This window comes from Anomaloglossus baeobatrachus, chromosome 5 (assembly GCF_048569485.1).
Source record: "Anomaloglossus baeobatrachus isolate aAnoBae1 chromosome 5, aAnoBae1.hap1, whole genome shotgun sequence".
Classification (NCBI taxonomy): Eukaryota; Metazoa; Chordata; class Amphibia; order Anura; family Aromobatidae; genus Anomaloglossus; species Anomaloglossus baeobatrachus.
Genome location: NC_134357.1, coordinates 229,223,724 through 229,245,041, shown reverse-complemented (window position 1 = coordinate 229,245,041; position 21,318 = coordinate 229,223,724). Strand labels below are relative to the sequence as shown.

Below are 21,318 nucleotides of genomic sequence, written 5' to 3'. Positions count from 1 at the left end.
CTGCTATACTTTTGAAGGTAAATTTTAAGTGCTAAAATGGCCAGATCATGCGGTATAGAAGTATACAAATTTTGTACATCACACGTGAGCCAACAAAATGAGTTTTGCCACTTTACACCCTGCATTATATTTAATACATGTTTAGTGTCATGCAGGTAACTGGGTGAGACCTTCGCTAAAGGATTAAGTCTGCTATCAAGCCAATCTGACAGGTTTTCTGTAATGGACCCGATGCCCGATATAATTGGTCTGAATGGTGGGGGGAACTGTTGTTTGTGGATTTTTGGTAAAGCATGGAGTAGAGGAATTCTTGGAAAAGATGGATTAAAAAAATCACTTTGTTTTTGATTAATTATTCCTTCCTCTAAACCATGCTGTAACAATCCCTCTAATTCTACTCTAATATTACTGGTAGGGTCCTGATTGATCTTTTTATAAACACTACTGTTTTGTAGCATGTTTTTCAATTCTTTTTCATAGAGACCTGTGTCTAGAAAACGGTACCGGAAAAAACGCACGAGAAGATCTGGCAGAAAACACCATCCTTGTAAGGGAGTACAGGAGATCGACCAGGAACAAAAATTATTAGCCACGTATGATGAGTTCACAGTCATCAACCTGTCTGCGACCATACTGACCCCAGCACAAATTCAAGTACTACAAAAGGGATTGAATTTTGTACCCTCAGTCAAAATGGACACATTCAATACTATTCTGGATGTTAAAAATTTTGTCAGAAGAATAGCAGTGAGACGACATTTTTTTCAGGAGGACAGAGCTGATTATGACCGCACTAATGAACCTGTGCCCCATTCCTTGAATCCGGAAGAATTTATTCCTGCGACTTTTCAGGAGCAGGTTTCATTGAAATTTTTGAGAGACTTATCTGAAACTGCGTCTAAAATCCCCCATTTGACTGACAAGAATTTTCCCACTAGAATTCCGAACCCCAAGTTTTATCCTGAACAATCCAGGTTACAAATAATGGATGATTTCCAGTATTTAGTGGAGGAAGATTTAATGAAAATAAGGGATAACAACATAAGAAAAAAACATACTAATATCACGCCCCTTGAAAAAGAAGCACTGCGGACATTAGCCGAAAATGACCGCATTGTAATTAAAAACTCTGATAAAGGGGGGTCGGTTACTATTCTAGACACAGGTCTCTATGAAAAAGAATTGAAAAACATGCTACAAAACAGTAGTGTTTATAAAAAGATCAATCAGGACCCTACCAGTAATATTAGAGTAGAATTAGAGGGATTGTTACAGCATGGTTTAGAGGAAGGAATAATTAATCAAAAACAAAGTGATTTTTTTAATCCATCTTTTCCAAGAATTCCTCTACTCCATGCTTTACCAAAAATCCACAAACAACAGTTCCCCCCCACCATTCAGACCAATTATATCGGGCATCGGGTCCATTACAGAAAACCTGTCAGATTGGCTTGATAGCAGACTTAATCCTTTAGCGAAGGTCTCACCCAGTTACCTGCATGACACTAAACATGTATTAAATATAATGCAGGGCGTAAAGTGGCAAAACTCATTTTGTTGGCTCACGTGTGATGTACAAAATTTGTATACTTCTATACCGCATGATCTGGCCATTTTAGCACTTAAAATTTACCTTCAAAAGTATAGCAGTTATTCTATGGAATTGCAAACCTACATTTTGGATGTGACATTTTTTCTGCTGAAAAACAAAAAATTTTTCTTTTCTTGATGATTTTTTCCTGCAGACGCAAGGCTTCTCTATGGGCTCTAAATTTTCTCCTTCTCTCGCCAATATCTTCATGTCTTGGTGGGAGGAGGAGTATATTTTTTCCAAAAAAAATCCCTTTATTTCTAATGTTTTTCTTTTTTTGAGATATATAGATGACGTGATAGTGATCTGGGATGGAACAGCTGGTAGCATAAAAAATTTCATGGAGTATCTAAACAACAATCCCTGCAACATAAAATTCACTTTTCAATTCAATAAAATAACTATTCCGTTTTTGGATGTAAGTCTCAGTGCAGACTTAGAGAATGAAACAGTGGTATGTGATATTTATAGAAAACCTACAGCAGGGAATGCTCTCCTCTATGCTACCAGTTGCCATCCCCGACACGTCACCAATAATATCCCAACGGGAGAATTCATAAGGGCCAGACGCACGTGCACATCATCCAATGCATATGAAAATCAATGCAAAATCATAGAGGGACGTTTTAAGAGAAAAGGTTATTCATCTAAAATTATTAGTGCAGCCAGGGAAAAATCAGATGAAAAAACTAGGGAACAGTATTTGCAAACGAAAAAAACATCTCCCTTTAATTCAAAGGACTGTTCACCTATAGTTTTTTCTACTGATTATAGCAGCGATTTCCATAGCATTGTTAGTGTCATAAAAAAATACTTACCAATTCTGTATGTGGATGACACTCTAAGAACCATCCTTAAAAACGGTGTAAAATTCAATCCAAACGTAATAAAACTATAGCAACCATGGATGCCCCTAGCGACCACCAAAATAAAAATGTTAAAAATAAAAATACTCAGGAAAGTTGGTTGCCTACTGTTGGCTCCTATAAGTGTGGACAGAAAAATTGTGGACTTTGCAAGTTCATGACAGGCACTACTAAAGTAGTTTCAAGTGTGTCTGAACAAGAATTTAAAATCCGCACAATGATAAATTGCGGCACAAGTGGTGTGATATATGTTGTGACCTGTACACATTGCCATATCCAGTATGTGGGTTCTACATCACGTGCACTAAGAAGACGCATATGTGAGCATGTTTATGATGTCAGTCACACTACCACTCGCACTTTGTCTGCGGTATCCAGACATTTTCAGAGCCAGCATGCGGGCAACCTGGATTCTTTAAAAGTTGTTGCAGCTGAAAAGATTGTTTTACCAAAGGGAGGTGGCGATATGGGGGAAACTTTATTGCGTAGAGAGGCTAAATGGATGTATTTACTAAAAACAAGAATGCCGCATGGCATGAATGTGAAAAATGAGATTGCCAATGTCCTCTAACTATAATTTTTTTTTTTTCACTCTCCCCTTGCCTCTCTGTGTGAAACCTGTGTATTTCACTCGACTTGATTGTTTTCCTACTTCCTGTTCTAAATCTTTATAGTAACATGTCATTCTTGCTTAGTGTTATCTAGACTAAGGACATATACGTCCGAAACGCGTCCTCCCTTTTTACACCTGCTATGATGCGTTTTTAATGCAACCATGGAACATGGAATTTTAATGAAATTTTGAATAAAATCTGATGCTTTAAATTTCTGGAACTGGATGCTGGATTATCTCCTCCTCCCTACTGACAGCACTGCTGTATATACATCACAGGAGGGGCTGGGGCCTACATTATATACATTACAGGCGGGGCAGGGGGCATAGACTTTACTGGGGGGGGCATAGATGTTACTGGAGTGGCAAACAGCTCTGGTGGCGTACACATTACTGGGATGGGTGGCTTTGCGCTCTGGGGGACCCATATAGTTCTGGGGTGCCGCACAGACTGCTCTGATTCATATATACACACACACAGCTCTGCTTGACACACACACACACACACACACAACCACAGCTCTGCTTCACACCACACATCTTTCTTCAGCTCTGCTTCACACACACGGCTCTGCTTCACACACACACACACACACATCTGTTTCTCACACACACACACACACACACACACACACACACATCTTTCTTCAGCTCTGCTTCACACACACACACAGGAATTTTAATTAAATTTTGAATAAAATCTGATGTTTTAAATTTCTGGAACTGGATGCTGGATTATCTCCTCCTCCCTGCAATTCGTGGTAGTAAGGTCTAACTACCAAAAGTCCGTGCACCGTTCTTGGCTGATACTCTAATCTCCTGAAAGGGTTAGCTGGTTTTTTTTCTTTTTTTTTTTTTCTTCTCTTTGCTCAGCAGTGCTGTCAGTGTGCATGGTGTGCAGTCATGTCTGTTAGTGATGGCCATCATGCAACACAGCCACATGTCCTGGAGGAGCTGGACGGAAACAAGCAGGGGAGGTGAGTGATGCTGCTTGTGACTTCTCCATATTAACACCTGTAATGCATCTGTGTCTGCATGTATGTCAGTGTATATGACTGTGCATATATTTGTCTGTTTAAATGTATTTTTGTGAATTTGTCTTCAAATATGTATATGTACGTATGACTGTATGTGCGTGTCTGCATATGGATGGGGCCCACTGAGACTCAACCGGGGACCACAAAAACCTGGAGCCGGCCCTGGCTGCCTTCACATTGGTATGAATAAAAAAATATGTGAGTAACTCTACTTTCTGTGTATAAGTGACAGCTGTGAGTTATCCTGGACTGTATCTGTATTGTACTGTGTGTATAAGTGACGGCTGTGAGTGATCCTGGACTGTGTCTGTATTGTACTGTGTGTATAAGTGACGGCTGTGAGTGATCCTGGACTGTGTCTGCATTGTACTGTGTGTATAAGTGACGGCTGTGAGTTATCCTGGACTGTGTCTGTATTGTACTGTGTGTATAAGTGATGGCTGTGAGTGATCCTGGACTGTGTCTGTATTGTACTGTGTGTGTAAGTGATGGGTGTGAGTGATCCTGGACTGTGTCTGTATTGTACTGTGTGTATAAGTGACGGCTGTGAGTGATCCTGGACTGTGTCTGTATTGTACTGTGTGTATAAGTGACAGCTGTGAGTGATCCTGGACTGTGTCTGTATTGTACTGTGTGTATAAGTGACGGCTGTGAGTGATCCTGGACTGTATCTGTATTGTAGTCCTGTAAATCTGAATGTGGCAGAACAGGATAAGATAAATGTTCATTGGATTTATATCTAAATGCTACAGTTCGTGCTCTACTGTTATGGCTAAAAATGTTAAAGTTTATGGGGCCCCCACCAGATTTTCTGCCCAGGGGCCCCCACCAACCTTAATCCGGCCCTGGCACAGGTGATAATTTAATCACCTGCACAGGTGATCATTCCAACACCCATGCAATGCTAAGGAAATCCTAAAAACATGCACTGTTGGTGTGCCTTGAGGACTGGAGTTGGGGAACTCTGCCGTAGAGAATGAAAGAAGCAGAGGTGCAACTGTTCCACCTTTGTTATGTCCATACATTTTTCTTAAGAGTATTGTTCTTGGTATCATTGTTTGTCTAAGCAGTCAGACCCTCAGCATTTGGAAGTTATCCCCCACCCTATAGATAAAGGATAACTTTCAACCTTCAACCTACAAAGGTATTCTCCCTAAACTAGACCATTAAAGTTTGCTGATTTGAAGTCTAAATGCTGAAATGGTTTGTCATTTTTTTTCTAATTTCTTTATGGTAGTTTTATAGGGAAAAAAGAATTTGACTTCTTCCTTCTTCTAAGTAGAAATTCAGTATATATCTAGCTATATCTTTATGTAGCTGAATAGTCTGCTTCTCTGCCTGCAATACAAGTCAGGATTACCAAATCCGCCTATACCCATCAGTACAGGCAGTGGCTAAAAGGTAGAGCTGCTGCCTATGGACAAAAAGCTCACAAACTCATGAGTTTTAGTCCTGTTGTGGGAAATCAGAGCAAATGAGAATTTAATTTATGCACTGCTCTTCTTGAGTTAATCTATTCACTGAACTGAAAGAAGGAGCCCGGGAAAAAAGCAGTGACCAGTGGGACTGCAAGAGTGAGCCCTCAAATGTAGACAATCCCGCTGAATCCGGGACAGGTGGGAGGTATGACTTAACAGATGTCACACCAGATGGGAAAGTAGCAAATCAACTTGAAAAAATAAAACGGCTGCAATTATTAAAATGCTAAAATTTAAAACTGAAACATCATTCACCTCTTCAATCCCCCATAGAGCACACAACGATGCTCCAATCATCCTCCCTGTCCTTGTTTACAAGTAGCCATTTCCTGACTTCTGCAGTGTACGCTTGGTCATTATGCATATATCCCCTTGCAGGTTCAGAAACACTGCTTTAAGAGCATGATCTACAATACATTACGTTTATATGTGAATTATTTTTTATCACAGGTGGAAGCGCATGGACTTCACAGTTTAACTCATTATGATCTTCCTGGAGGAAACTCATCCATGGATTCAGCCACCTGGGCAGAGATGGCAATGGAAGAGAGACTACTTGCTAATATAACTGCTTATTTTGACTTCGAGAGAAGACTAATGAGCGTGATAGAAGAACAAGGCGACAGCCTGTTGCAAGGAGAGGATGATCTTCATAGTAGTCTTCATAGCATTCTAGCACAAGTGTCAGCCCTGAGGTCCCAACTAGAGTACCTTGGAACAGAAATGGGCCTAGAGAAAACACTAGAGGAAGGAGTAGATGAGATGGATAGTGCAGTAGGAGGAATATTTGATAGGAAAGTCAGGGGTTATCATGTTCTGAGGGAGCTGGCAATCTGGGCAGTGAGAAGCATCAGAGACTTGCGAAAGTTGCATAGAGAAAGGGGGAACTTGGCCATCAAGACTGTGAGGTCCACAGAAACAAGTGAACAGTGACGTTTAGGTTGAATTTGGGCAGAGGATCAAGAATGAAGGAGAAGCTAGAATAGAACTGAAGGCATGAAGTAGGTTTGACACTGCACAGCGTATGTCAGGGAATCAAATAGAGGTAAATCCAATCACTTTAAAAGTATATATATATATATAGTTTGTCCCTTGCAGACTAGATCATCAGTATCGGCGGCCAGATATAGCCACTGGAGGAAGCAGGAGGCACAACCTTGTGCACTGTTTAGTGCTCGTTGACAAGAACTCAGCACTTATTCAAGAGGATAAGATCCATGAGGTTGATAGATCCCTCTGATCTAAAATTGATTATCTAAGAGGTCATCAGTATCAAAGTAGGGAACAATTCCTTTAATCATAGCAATATAGATAAATTATATAAAATTAATGTCTAATTTAACAAAAATGAGAAAAGTGGCACTGTGGACATTATAAAGATGAATCAGTATTAGGATTGTTATTCAGAACAGAATTTTAATTATAGGCAGTGCAGTTTTGACATGACTTATTTTTTCAAGTAAAGTATTCTATAGTATTGCAGTAAAATTATTTTAGAATTCTGATCTTAAATTCTGTCTATGGCATGGACAACCTTACTAAAAGGACTTGTTGTCACGTAGAACTTTTCATGTGATTTTTAATACATTTTTCATGTGAACAGCAAAATAGTGTGATCTCTAACATTTCATTCCCACAGTTTTTCCTTGTGTTTTTGACCAGTGGTACATGTTTAAAAAACATAGCTTGTCAGTAGTGATGAGCGGACCCGGACTGTAAAAGTCCCCCAGTCTGTGTGACAGCGTCTGCTTGCAACCAATCATAGGCGCTGTCTGCAGGTCAGTATCGTGGTATAAAAATAAATAAATAAAATAATTGGCATAGGGTCCCCCATATTATGATACTGAGCACAGATAAAGCATATGGCTACAGAGTGCAGCCCCCAGCCCTGCGCTTTTCACGGCTGTGTATCAAAATAAGAGGAACCGCATGCGGCTTTTTTTCACTATTTTTAAATAAATAATTTAAAAAACCGGCATGCAGTCCCCCCTAAATTTTGATACCCAGCCATGATAAAGCTGACAGCTGGGGCTGGTATTCTCAAAATGGGGAGGCCTATTGTTATGAGGTCCCCTTGCCTAAAAATAGCAACCTGTAGCTGCCCAAGATTGTCACATCCATTAGATGTTCCCCATTGCCCTGATGTGGTGGCAGTTGGGGTAATGAGGGGTTAATCACAGCACACAACTGTGATAAAGCCCAAAATTATTGATAGGAAGCGGTCTATGAGACCTCAATCACCAATCCTATAAGTAAAAAGAAATACACAAGCCCCAAGAAAAAGCTTTAAAAATATTTGGAATAAAATACAAAAAAACACTCTCTTTCACCACTTTATTAACCCAAAAAACCACGACGGTCTTGGCTCTGCTACATCCGAGCTTGGAGAGACCGAAAACATGTCCAGTCTCTCCAGGCTCCTGGAAACACTGGCAAGAAGGACCAGCTGGCAGACGTGACATCACTCAGTTCACTGGTGGTCATACCCGGTTCCCTCAGTATGACCTCTGGTGACCTGAAGCACTCTGGCTTAAAGTACGGGGCTGTGCCCCACATCCCGCTATCCCTTTCACAATGAGAGTGGCGGCCGGGGGTCAGGGAGTGCAGCCCGCATCCCCCTGCCAGCACTGTCACTGTTAAAGTGCTGCACATATATTCATGAACCAGGAGGCTCAGGGTGAGCAGATCTCTACATCCGCTCACAGAGGAGTGATGCACATCTCATGAACCAGGAGACTCAGGATGAACAGATCTGCTCATCTGAGCCTCCCGGTTCATGACTAAATGTACATCACTCCTGTGTGTGAGCGGGCACAGAGATCTGCTCATCCTGAGCTTCCTGGTTTATCAATCATGAACAAGGAGGCTCAGGATGAGTAGATCTCTGCGTCCACAGTGTTTCTTCCTGTCTTCTATAACAATGCAAGGGGGCTTTGTCCCCCCCTGCAACCCCTTGTCTAGGGATCTTACCCCCAGACACCCGCTTCTACTTTAAACGACTCCATGTCTGACTTGGACTTAGAAAAAGAATGTTTATTCAGTCTGGCAAACATCGGGCTGCATTTTGAACATGCCCCCCCAATCACGTGACAAATTACGTCACACCTGGAAGGAGCCCGTACATTCTAGCATCTACCTTTATTTTTAGTGCACAATCTAGATGCACGCAGCGCTGGAAGTGAATGTGTGACCTGGAAGCAGGTTGCCGCCATGACGGAGCTTCGGTGAGTACACCTTGCGTGCTCCTATCCCCCCATCCCTTCCATCAACATTTTTAATCACCGGATTCTGGTCTCCCATAAACTTATATGGGTACCGGATTCCGGACCAGAACCGGAACCAGATTTTTAAAAACTTTTAGCAGGGACCCGCCGGTCCCGATTATCTGCGAGTCCGCTCATCTCTACTTATCAGTTCTTTCAGCATTTTTACTGCAGTTTTTTACCATAGAGATAAAAATAGTCACACATTAAAATAAGACATAATTTATGTTGCATTTTTTTGGACCGTAGCTTGCTTTTTTCATGTTCAAAAAGCATAAAAAACGCTGCATGTGAACATAACCTTAAACTAAGTAAAATTGACAATAACTGTAATTATGCATGCAATAAACTAATTAGCTTCTAGCTGATCTGAAGAGGACCAGTATGGATTTATGTATTTGAGGAAATAGCACATGAAATAGCATATGAGTAAAGATTGGATATATTGGATGTATTTAATAGAGGAAACTTTCAGAACAAGACAGAATGTAGCAGCAGTAAAAATAAATTGATTACCACATATATTATAACACTAAGCAAAATTAGTGACTGCATCTTGATTATAATTGATTAAATAAAATTCATTAAACAGATTCTGCAAGTGTGTATTGTTCTATCTACCAACCATTGAACACTACACCTAATAAAGCAAACTCCAACCATTAGAAACCACCTCTATAGTATTACGTACCGCCCCACGCCAGCAGCCGGGCTGCTGCTCGGATCCGGATCCACGGTGGCTCGAGGGGTCTCCGGACCCGAAAGGGGTCGCGCGGACACTCAAAATAAAAGGGGGTATTTATAGGGGATTTTGTGGTTAGAGTTTGTGACGCCACCCACGGTGGTGGGAAGGTGGAGTACCACCACTGCTGTTGGGAGCACCCGGCGGCGATGGAATGGCAGCCAGGTGTTTAACCCCTCCGTGGGTAGGGGGAAGTGCCCCGGGGCTTGGTGATAGTGAGAGGGGAGCACTATTGGGGAGGAAAGGGTCACTGCGTACTCACTCAGTCCAATAACGCTGATACCAACAACTTGTAAACTGGAATCCTTAGCACCGCTGTAGCAGAGAGCAAGCACCCTGGGATCCCGTGCCCGATGTGTTGCTTGTTAGCTTGTGACCTTTTCCTTGGCACTTTCTTTACTGGTTGGCCCCTGTAGTATAGAACTAGTCGGGTTCCGCTCACCCGTATGGCTAACGGAGTGAACTTGCTCTCAGGGTTCACGCTTGGGATTTCCTGGACTGTGTATTGGGAAAGTCCTATCCCCCTCGTTGCACTAGTACCCCGATTTTGGAGCGGGAGACCACAAATTGTGCACGGAGGCAGGCTTCGGATTACCAAGTGACACCGGTGGAAGCGGATACCTGACAGTGGTACACAGAAACTTTGGTTTACCTCCAGTGTGTGTGTCTACTTTATAAACCTCATCCAACACCACAACTACCACAGTGAGTACCCTGATCCCTGCACCCTGCCTTCCCAAATCCACCAAACCCCAGAGGCCGGGGCCTTCCCTACCTGCAGAGGGACTGACACCATGCTGCTCCACACCATCTGCCCCAGTACTCCTTCCAGCAGTGGCGGTACTCCCATTACCGCAACCCGCAGGTGGTGTCACGAACTTCTCCCCTGTAAATAATCCCCTTTCAAGGATTGGAGTGTTTTGCTGAGCCTGGGTCTGGACCCCTCGAGCCACGACCACCCCAGATACGAGCACCCCGGTCTGCGCCAGGGCAGCACACAGTCATCACGATGATATATAATTGTGATGCCCTGGCCTATCAGGTCATCACAGGACATTGTGCAATCTGCCCTTCTGCATGGTGTCCATCTCCTCCTTGGTTATGGGTCCCTGGCCTTTGGTGTTGCTAAGAACAACCCAATCAAAGATCCTAGAAACACTCTGCACCACACCCACCAGACACACCAATAGGTAGCCTGAAGGGAATAGGGCCGTCCACTTATGGGGTTGGTTTGGGAGGGTCAGGAGTGTCAGGAGCAGTCAGTTGTGTGGTGACTCTCAAGAGGAGAGGTCACAAGTTAGTTGGAGGAGGTTAGGAGCTGGGATCCTCAGTTACTAGGTGGCAGACGTTGGTCTGGGCCTGGTAGGAGCTGGAACCCCGGTCACAGGGGATCGTGTTAAGGGGCACGGAACTGCCGAGAAGGGCAGCCGGCGGCCTTGAGCCATCTCTGGGCAGGGGCCAGGGCACGGCAGGGTACGTGGACCCTATTCCGGAAAGTAGCTTCAAGCATCCTGGTAATTTACCCAATGAGGGCGAAGACTTCATGATTCGTCCTCCACCTGTCCTGGGGCAGGAAGTTCAGACAGATAAGTTTTGAGAGAGGGAAGTGGTAGAAGAGCAACTGTCAGGGACCCGGGTAAGGAGCCTAGGCCCCTTGGAAAACATAAGGCAGGCAGGCGGTGGTGGCCGTCTGCAGGAGTACCAGTGCAGCAACTGGCTGAACCGTACGGACCGGGCTTGGGTTGGAGCCCGCCGGTCCCGAACCGGGGAGCCAAATGTGTACCGGAGCACGAAACAGAAGAAGTGTACTCAGACCTTGTCCTAGCTTAGAAGCCACTGAGTATAGGCAAATTGACTGATTGCTGGCCGGACCTCAGGGGTTCATCCACAACCAAGTCCCGAAAGAAGGCAAAAGCCCACCGAGACCGGGTGAGCGCCACCGCCAAGGGCCAAACACCCGACGGGCCAGCGCCAGCGGGCAACCAAGGGCTCCTCCGGCAGCTCAACGCTGGGGAGCGGGCTACCACTGCTGAAGCAGGGGGAGCCGAAACACAAACATCCAGAGGTGCACGGGAAAAGGGGCCACCATCAACCCCACAGGGGACCACAGCAGCCGGCCGTGGGGACCGACCACTACCGAACTTTGGTTTACCAGTGACTCAGTGTGCATTAATCGTGAGTACACCAGTGCCATCCGGGCACGACACACTACACCGCGGCACGGCGCCCTGCACCCCGACTACAACAATCACCATCACTCCTACAGTCCCCCACCGGGCCCCGGGACACACCGCCCCTACCCACGGAGGGGCTAACATCTCGGCTGCGGCTACAACACCGATCCCAGACGAGCCCACCACTACTTCAGCCGCAGCGGTGGTGTTTCTCCCGTCACCACGACCCGTGGGTGGCGTTACGACCCGTTACACGACCACCATCCTCCCACCGCCTACTCCCCTTAACAAGAGTGATGTGGCCCCCGGTCCGGAGGCGCTTGTGCCACCGACAAACCCGAGCGCGGAACTCGAGCGGCTCGGCCCGAGCAAGCGGAGGAAGTGGCCGGGCCCCTCTCAGGGCGGTACATGTATAAACTTTCTGGATTCAGGATTCGGACAGTCCACTTACCTGTGGAAAGTGCGCCTTGGAAGTTTCCATCAGCGGTGTCCTGCCGAAAAAGTTGAAGCCCCGCCATCTTGGCGCAAAAGTTTCCCGCTCAAGTCGTCTTCCCCAAGCAGTGAAGGCGCGAAAAGCAAAGCCCCACCCCCGAAGGAGGAGTGCTAAGAGAAAAACCGAGGTGGAGCGGGTGAACAATGGCGGTATGTAACTAGCGCTGCAGCGTGCAGGGATGCCAGGACTCTGCCGAAACACGTTGCTGGATCCAGCAGCAAGATGTGCCAGGAGCTCCAGGCCAAGGTCCACTCCATGATGGCGGAGTGGACGTTGGAGAAGAAGGGCTTGGTCGCAACCGTGCGGGCATCCGAAGTGGAGGTGGTCTCAGAGGAGCGGGTAAGCGACCCACGCCCCTATGTCCCCGAGAGATCGGTCGATACGGCTGAGGGGCCCGGCCTGCTGCCATCCACCACGCCACCTCCCTCACTGCCCCTGCCCACAGCCACTGCCCCGACCGACCCATTACCCCTGCCACCGGTAGCGGAGGCCGCAGCGTCTGTGGGAGAGGGCCCAGACCTGGTGCCCCCGGGCCTTACCTTTGTCATCGCCCTGGCACCCGTCCCGGCTTCCATCCCGGCCGCGACGGAGATGAGGACGGCCCCGGCAGTCCGCCCGGCCGCAACGGAGGTGATCCTCAAACAGCACCGCAAGTCACGTTGACCGCTACCAGACACCCAGCCTCGGATGAGGCACGGTGGGGATGTAGCTGCCAAGCGGCAGAGCAGGCCACGTCACAGCGGGGCCCCTCACTACTGAAGGTGCCGGTCATAGCCGGCACGGAGGGATTCCAGCTGGGCCTGTCCCCCACACAAGCTGACCCGGAGCAGGTTGAAGATGCTCCATACTGGGAGCGGCAGCTACGGCAGCTGTGCCATTAGATTGCTGCTTAAAGAAGGAGGATGCTGGTGTGGTAGCGGATCCCGGCTGCCATGTTCCAAGTCCCCGTTGGGACCTACAGTTGTTTTATTGGGTGGGGCTAACATCTCGGCTGCGGCCGCAACACCGATCCCAGACGAGCCCACCACTACTTCAGCCGCAGCGGTGGTGTTTCTCCCGTCACCACGATCCGTGGGTGGCGTCACGACCCGTTACACGAACACCATCCTCCCACCGCCTACTCCCCTTAACAAGAGTGACGTGGCCCCCGGTCCGGAGGCGCTTGTGCCACCGACAAACCCGAGCCCGGATCTCGAGCGGCTCAGCCCGAGCAAGGGGAGGAAGCGCCCGGGCCCCTCTCAGGGCGGTACAGATGCAGTTTTTTTGGACAAAAAAAGCCGATTTCATGCGCTCTGGCTGCTGTCCCCACCATAGACAGAGTGGGAGCTGCATCTAGAACTAACAAATAATTGACATGCTGCTTTTATGAACGCACGGATTTGGGTAAAAATTTTAGCACCCAAATCGTAAAATCATAAAAGCATCGTGTGCTTGTGTCATGCACAATCTTCATAGATTGTACAGGGGACGCAGGACCCATGCATTTACGCTGCAGTGCAATACTCAGCGTAAATGCATGTCAGTACGCAACGTGCGCATGAGCCCTTACAGCTCAGTCCTATTTATTGCTCTAAAGGGGGCTTTACACGCTGCGACATCGCTAATGCGGAGTCGTTGGGGTCACGGAATTTGTGACGCACATCCGGCCACATTAGCGATGTTGCTGCGTGTGACACCGATGAGCGATTTTGCATCGTTGCAAAAACGTGCAAAATCGCTCATCGGTGACATGGGGGTCCATTCTCGATTATCGTTACTGCAGCAGTAACGATGTAGTTCGTCGCTCCTGCGGCAGCACACATCGCTATGTGTGACGCCGCAGGAATGAGGAACCTCTCCTTACCTGCCTCCCGGCCGCTATGAGGAAGGAAGGAGGTAGGCGGGATGTTCCGGCCACTCATCTCCGCCCCTCCGCTTCTATTGGGCGGCCGCTCAGTGACGTCGCTGTGACGCCGCACGGACCGCCCCCTTAGAAAGGAGGCAATTCGCCGGTCACAGCGACGTCGCCGGGTAGGTAAGTATGTGTGATGGGGTTGGGTACCCACGCTAGCGATATCGGGACCGATATCGCAGCGTGTAAAGTAGCCTTTAGTTGCCGGACCAGGTGAAGCCGCTATTTTCCTACAGAGCTGGGTCTCGCAGATAATGAAGAGGATGCTACTCTCCATATAATGCTGAGGCCTCATCATATACCTGATAGGCAGGGATGCAAAATCAGATCCCCCTGAGCTAATACTGATGACCTACAGATAGGTGAGCAGGGAAGCTGTTGTTGTCACTGGTGATAAATTTTGGACATATACCACTTAGGCTATGTGTTCACGGTAGAATGTACCTGCGGATTTTTCTGCATGAAAATCCGCACCCGCGGATTTACCGCGGATTTACCGCGGATTTGCCGCGGATTTTGATGCGGATTTTTTTTTTTTTTTTTCCCCCATTCTATACCCAAATCCGCACCAAAATCCGCAACAAATAATTGACATGCTGCAGATTTTTCCGCATCAAAATCCGCGGCAAATCCGCAGCGGAAAAATCCGCAGCATGGACACAGCATTTCCAAAATGCCATTGAAATGGCTTGGAAGTGCCGCTGCTGCAGATTTTCAGAAAATCCGCGGTAAATCCGCGGCAAATCCGCGGCAAAATCCGCGCAAAATCCGCAGCGTGGGCACATAGCCTTAGGGAATGAGCAATTACATTTTTGGGGGGCAGATCACACCATGGAAACTACTATGAAAAATACAATGAATGACCATCTGCATCTACTCGCTGTGCACAGGTTCCGGCTTTTCAGCATTTTTTTTAACCACTTCAGGTTTCTAAAACCACCAAGCGGTTAAAAGAAGTGACTGCCACAGTCTTCTGGTGTTTTCCAATCGAAAGACGCTCTGTACTTTACAATACAAATCATTGGGAAAGCTCAGAAGATGCCCAGACGGCTTTTATTGCGTTTTACTTTTTCTTAAAAGCACAGGAAAAAATATGTGATAAAAACAATAGGAAAACACTAAAAAAGCCAAAGATGGTCAAGACCATATAAAAAATACCCAGGAAACAACTGTAAAACTACAGAGAAGATGGTTCAGGAAAAAAACGCAACAGTTTTCAACATCTACTTAAAAAACTTGCCGGTGTTGCTTGAGTTTATAACACCTTGTGTGCACATACCCTTAGGTTTTCCAGTTTTGGAAACCCATTCCCTGCATTGTTTATTTGTTTTATCCACTCTCCCCAGGTCTGCTATTGTATGCAACGCTGATGCCACATCAAAATGACAGCGCTGCAACCATTCAAGAAGCTCAGCAGCTAACTGATTGGCCACAGCGCTGCTGCTGTGATGACAGAGATGCAGCAATTATAGACTTCAGGCGCAACAGCAGTTTGTATTTTTTATAACAAAAAGAACGCATCATACGTCAAGGAGATGTGAACAGTCAGCGTCATGGAAAGGGTACTTACATGAATATATCACTGGAAATAAATATTTGAGGAGGATTTGGAGACATTCTGCTTAAAAATATTGTGTAAACATGTTAATTTACACTGATTTTGGAACAGAAACTGAGCAGAATCTTGCCAAATTCTCTTCATAATCTCAAAACAAAGTTTTGATTATTTTTAAGCTTTTTTTGACATAGCCATGAAACTTGTTTTGGATTGTCATGTTCAGAACCACCATCAGTACATGAATGCCGCACCAGAACCATCATCAGCACATGAATGCAGCACCAGAGTCACCATCACCACATGAATGCAGCGCAAGAAGCACCATTAGTACATGAATGCAGAGCAAGAACCACCATCAGTACATGATTGCAACTTCAGAACCACCATCAGCACATGAATGCAGAGTAAATACCACAATCAGTACATTATTAAATCACCATGCTTAGCCCCATGTACAATTGTATCACATGACCCAACAACTCCCAGTTTGTCATTAACAATGATAAGGAGATGCTGGAAGTTGTTGTTATCAATAATTATCCAACTGCGGACCATACAGAAACCACAGTACAGATAAGACGCAGGCAGTATCACAAATAAACATTTACATCTAGGTACCTTATAGATGACATCTTCTTTGATCTGAGTTGTTCTCGTCCCTTATGTCTCACCATAGTACAGACACCATGATGAGATTTCATGCCCACAACTCATCTCTGAAGCCCTCCCTCTTTATTCTTCAGCAACACTTACCCTTACAGCACCTTTAAAAATAAATGTATAATTATTCCAAAGGCAGAAAGAGGGTCGCACTCCATGAGGATCTCAATGTTGTTCCATCTTTATTTCACATTAACATGTGACTCGCCCACCCCAGGGCTATGGGACACCCGGTGCCAGGCCGGACTAGTCCGGGGGTCGTCAGTGGTGGCGGGCCCGGCTCCGTGGCCTTGGTGGGGTCAATTAATATACTGGTGACTTGGGGGTGAATAAAGTTTATGGTTGTCGTGACGCCACCTGTGGTTTGCAGCTATTAAGCCGCCGCTGCGGTACAAGGCCTCCGGGGTGATGGAATGGCAGCAATGGTGGTACTGCTCCCCACAGGTGGGGCGGTACCCCGGGGCACAGTTGGTGCTCGTGCGAGTCTATGGTGTGATGGAAGTCTATGCAGGCGACAATAACTGAGACAACACCAGAGGGTGCAATTCCAAGGTCTTTACTCACATTTCCTGGGCTGCAGCACACTGGTGCCTTTGGGCGGCTGGAACCCACTGTCAGGGACCTCCGCCGATCCTAGGTAGTTCTAGGAATGAAAGCCGGTACACTCCTCTAAAGTGTCTCTGTCTTCAGCTGTCTCCTTAAGCCTTGCCCTTGTTGGATGAACCTGGCTCGGCCTCCACTACAGCCTCCGGGCCGGCGGCTCGCCTTTCGGTTATTTACCCCCTTTCTAGAGGTTCTGCTGTGGGCTGTGGCCCGGGGAGTTTGCAACTTTCCCTGGGCCTCGGTTTTTACTTTCGGAGATGACTTCTCCTCCTCTGGTTTCTAGGGACCGTCCCCTGTGCTCAGCTTGATCCCTCCACCAAATGACTTTGTGGAACAGGCCCTGCTCTCGTAAGCCTTGCAGTGACCCTGGAATCCCTTCTTTTCTCTGCTTGGTGTCACCTGGACCCTCTGAGTCCCAGGGTCTTCACCAGGAAGCGTCTCTTTCTTTCCTTGCTCCTGTCTGACTAGAGCTCTATCCTCAGCTCCCTTCTCTGCCTCCCGCAGACTCTCTTTCCTCCTCCCTGAGGTAACTGCTTCTCTCTTGACCTTCCTGTCTCTCTACCCTCGGGTGGCTCCTCCCACCTCCCCAGTTGCTAAGCTGTACCCTATAGGAGCAGGGATGGGTCTTATGGCCCCTCCCAGCATGCAGCATGGGAGGGTTGCTGCCACTGTCCCTGGTCCCAGTGTGTACCTAACAATGGGTGTAGTGTAGATTTGCCTGAGTACCGGCGTTCACTCCTTTCCTTACCCAGGATGGGACATCACACCGCTGGATGGGGTGCAATGTTCCTGTGGCGACAGAAGCCTCAGGGGCGCCACACATGCAAGTACAAGCGGTAGGGGAAGGGGAGGCGTGCCATACAATGCCGGACGACGGCGTGCCGTTTCGCTAATGTTTAGCTTCCAAGAGGGCGGTGCTGCATAGCAAATTGCACTGGACCCGTGGAAGCTAAACATTAGCAAAACGGCACGCCGTCGTCCGGCGTTGTATGGCACGCCTCACCTCCCCTACCGCTTGTACTTGCATGTTAATGTGAAATAAAGATGGAACAACATTGAGATCCTCATGGAGTGCGACCCTCTTTCTTCCTTTGGATTAATCCGTGATATTTTTACCGAGTCTGCACCCGGATCTCATCCATGCACATTGGAGATTGATTGCGGCAGCACGGCAATACGTGGAGCAAGCGGTGCACCGGGATTTCTTACACTTCAAAGTATAATTATACTGCTCCAAAAATATAAATATGTCCCATGCTGCGCTACTAAATAAAGACTTACTGTGCTTCCTTCACAAAGCATCTCCACCCACATACACACTGCCCCTCTCTGAAATATTATACCTCCACTCACAATGCCTCTCTCTAAATATTCTACCCATTACATAAACACACACACACACACACACACACACACGCGCACACACACACACACGCACACACACTCTGTCCCTCTCCAAAATATTATACCCCCCTTGACACAGACTGTTCCTTTCCAAAATATTATATCTCCCACACACACACTATCCGTCTCCAAAATATTATACCCCCTACACACACTATCCTTCTCCAAAATGTTATACCCCCTACACACACACACACACACACACACACACACACACTGCCCCTCTCCAAAATATTATATCCCCTACACACACACACTGTCCCTCTTCAAAACATTATACCCCCCTACACACACACTGCTCCTCTCCAAAATAATATACCCTCTACACACACACTGCCCCACTTCAAAATATTATATCCTCTACACACACACACTGTCCCTCTCCAAAATATTATATCCCCTACACACACACACTATCCCTCTCCAAAATATTATACCCCCTACACACACACACTGCCCCTCTGCAAAATAATATACCCACCTACACACACTGCCCCTCTCCAGAATATTATACCCCCCCCGCACACACACACACACACACACACACACACACTACCCCTCTCCATAATATTAACCCACACACACACACACTGCCCCTCTCTATAATATTATACCACCCCACACACACACCATCGCTCTCCATAATATTATATCCCCCACACACACACACTGCCCCCCTCCATAATATTATACCTTCACACACACACACACACACACACACTGGCCCCCCTCCATAATATTATACCCCCTACACACACACTGCCCCTCTGCAAAATATTATACCCCCCTACACACACTGCCCCTCTCCATAATATTATACCACCACACACACACTGCCCCTCTCCATAATATTATACCACCCCACACACACACTGACCCTCTCCATAATATTATACCCCACACACACACACACACACACTACCCCTCTCCATAATATTATATCCCCCATACACATGTGGCGCCCTGGACGAGCCAGGACGTCACAGGTACTGCAGCAACACACCCCACACCCCGGTTAGGCACATCGGCCGCACACACAGATCCTTGTTGCCTTCCTCCAAAGGCTGATGTCCACACCAGGTGGGGTGGAGCCAGACGGTTGGCCCCACCCACTGAGGAGTTCACGGTCCTGGAGGCGGGAAAAGGAAGTCAGAGTAGTTTGGAGCAGAAGAGAGTACAGGTAGGGAGAGGAAAGTGTGAAGTAGTGAAGTGGTAAAGGAGCAGTCTGACCGTGTCCGGGTACGTGGCCCGGGCACATACAGCAAGGTTGGCAGACGGTGGTGACTGTCTGCAGGAGAGGCCGATTGACGCACAACCGTAAGGACCGGGGTCGTGCGGTGGCCCGCCGGTACCGGACCGGGGAGCAAAGAAAAGCCAGCACCATTCGGCAGGGCCTACGGACCCCGACCAGGCTTGGAGTCGCCGTTAAACCGGTCAAATCCGTCAGCGATGGGAACCTCCGGGGTTTCCCAGCAGTAAAGACCCGACTGAAGGCAACCGTCTAAACCGTGAGGGAGATAAAGCTACCGCCAGACCTAGAGCTCCCAAGGCCAGAGCCTGCGGGCAAAGAGAGGGCTCCCTTAGCCAACATACCGCTGGGGAGCGGGCTACCAGTGGGAAGCCATTGGGGCCGAGAACATAACACCGGTGCAGGGAGAGACAGTTACCGCCAACCTACCGGGAGTGACCACCGCAGCCGTCTGTGGGACTCGTCCATCCAGCCGTTTGTTTTACCAGAGACTCCGTGTGTGTTACTGGCTGAGTGAGTACTACCGTGCCGTCTGGCACTGCGCTGCTCCCGCGACCCTGCACCCGGCCAAGCCCCGCAATCCACCTTCCAACCTCCATCACCGGGTCCCGGGACCACCAAACCCCCCTACCCACGGAGGGGAGAAAACATCTCAGCTGCTCCCTGTCATCGCTCCCGGGATCCCCGTACAGAGCAGCGGTGCTGTCCCAACCTCACCACAAACCGTGGGTGGCGTCACGGACAATATCCCCAAACCAAACCATCCCTGTCACTCACGGGCGAGGAGCGCCGCTCGAGTCCCCGGGATCCGGCCCACCGCTCGAGCCACCGAGCGAGCAGCAGCAGCAGCCGGACCCGAGCCGCGAGCGCGGTCAAGCAGCGCACCCCCCACCCGCGACACACACTGCCCCGCTCCATAATATTATAACCCCACACATACACTATCCCTCTCCATAATATTATACCACACACACACTACCCCTCTCCATAATATTATATCCCCCCCACACACACTGCCCTTCTCCATAATATCATACTCCCACACACACATTGCCCCCCTCCATAATATTATACCCTGCCACACACACACATACCGCCCCGTCTCCAAAATATTATATCCCCCTACACACACACTGATCCTCTCCAAAATATTATACCCCCCTACACACACACTATCCCTCTCAAAAATAGTGGTACCCATACACACACACACACACACACACACACACACACTGCCCCTCTCCAAAATATTTTACCCCCCACATACACACACTGCCCCCCTCAATAATATTATACCCCCCACACACACATACTGCCCCTCTCCAAAATATTATACCCATTACACACACACACACACACTGTCCCTCTCCAAAATATTATACCCCCCTTGACACAGATTGTCCCTTTCCAAAATATTATATCTCACACACACACACACACACACACTATCCGTCTCCAAAATATTATACCCCCTACACACACACACACACACACTGCCCCTCTCCAAAATATTATATCCCCTACACACACACACTGTCCCTCTTCAAAACATTATACCCCCTACACACACACACTGTCCCTCTTCAAAACATTATACCCCCCTACACACACACTGCTCCTCTCCAAAATAATATACCCTCTACACACACACTGCCCGCCTCCAAAATATTATATCCTCCACACACACACACACACA

General features: G+C 47.5%; 1 protein-coding gene across 4 annotated transcripts in view; it reads left to right on the top strand.

Annotated features, from left to right (window-relative positions):
• Positions 1 to 7,536, top strand: part of CNTF (ciliary neurotrophic factor) — a 72,070-nt gene extending 64,534 nt beyond the window's left edge. For all 4 annotated transcript variants that reach the window (XM_075349148.1, XM_075349147.1, XM_075349149.1 and 1 more), the window contains one exon: positions 6,036 to 7,536. In XM_075349148.1, coding sequence (XP_075205263.1) covers positions 6,036 to 6,518 — 483 coding nt within the window. In that variant the 3' untranslated portion in view covers positions 6,519 to 7,536. The remainder of the gene's footprint in view (positions 1 to 6,035) is intronic.
• The last annotated feature ends 13,782 nt before the right edge of the window (positions 7,537 to 21,318 follow it).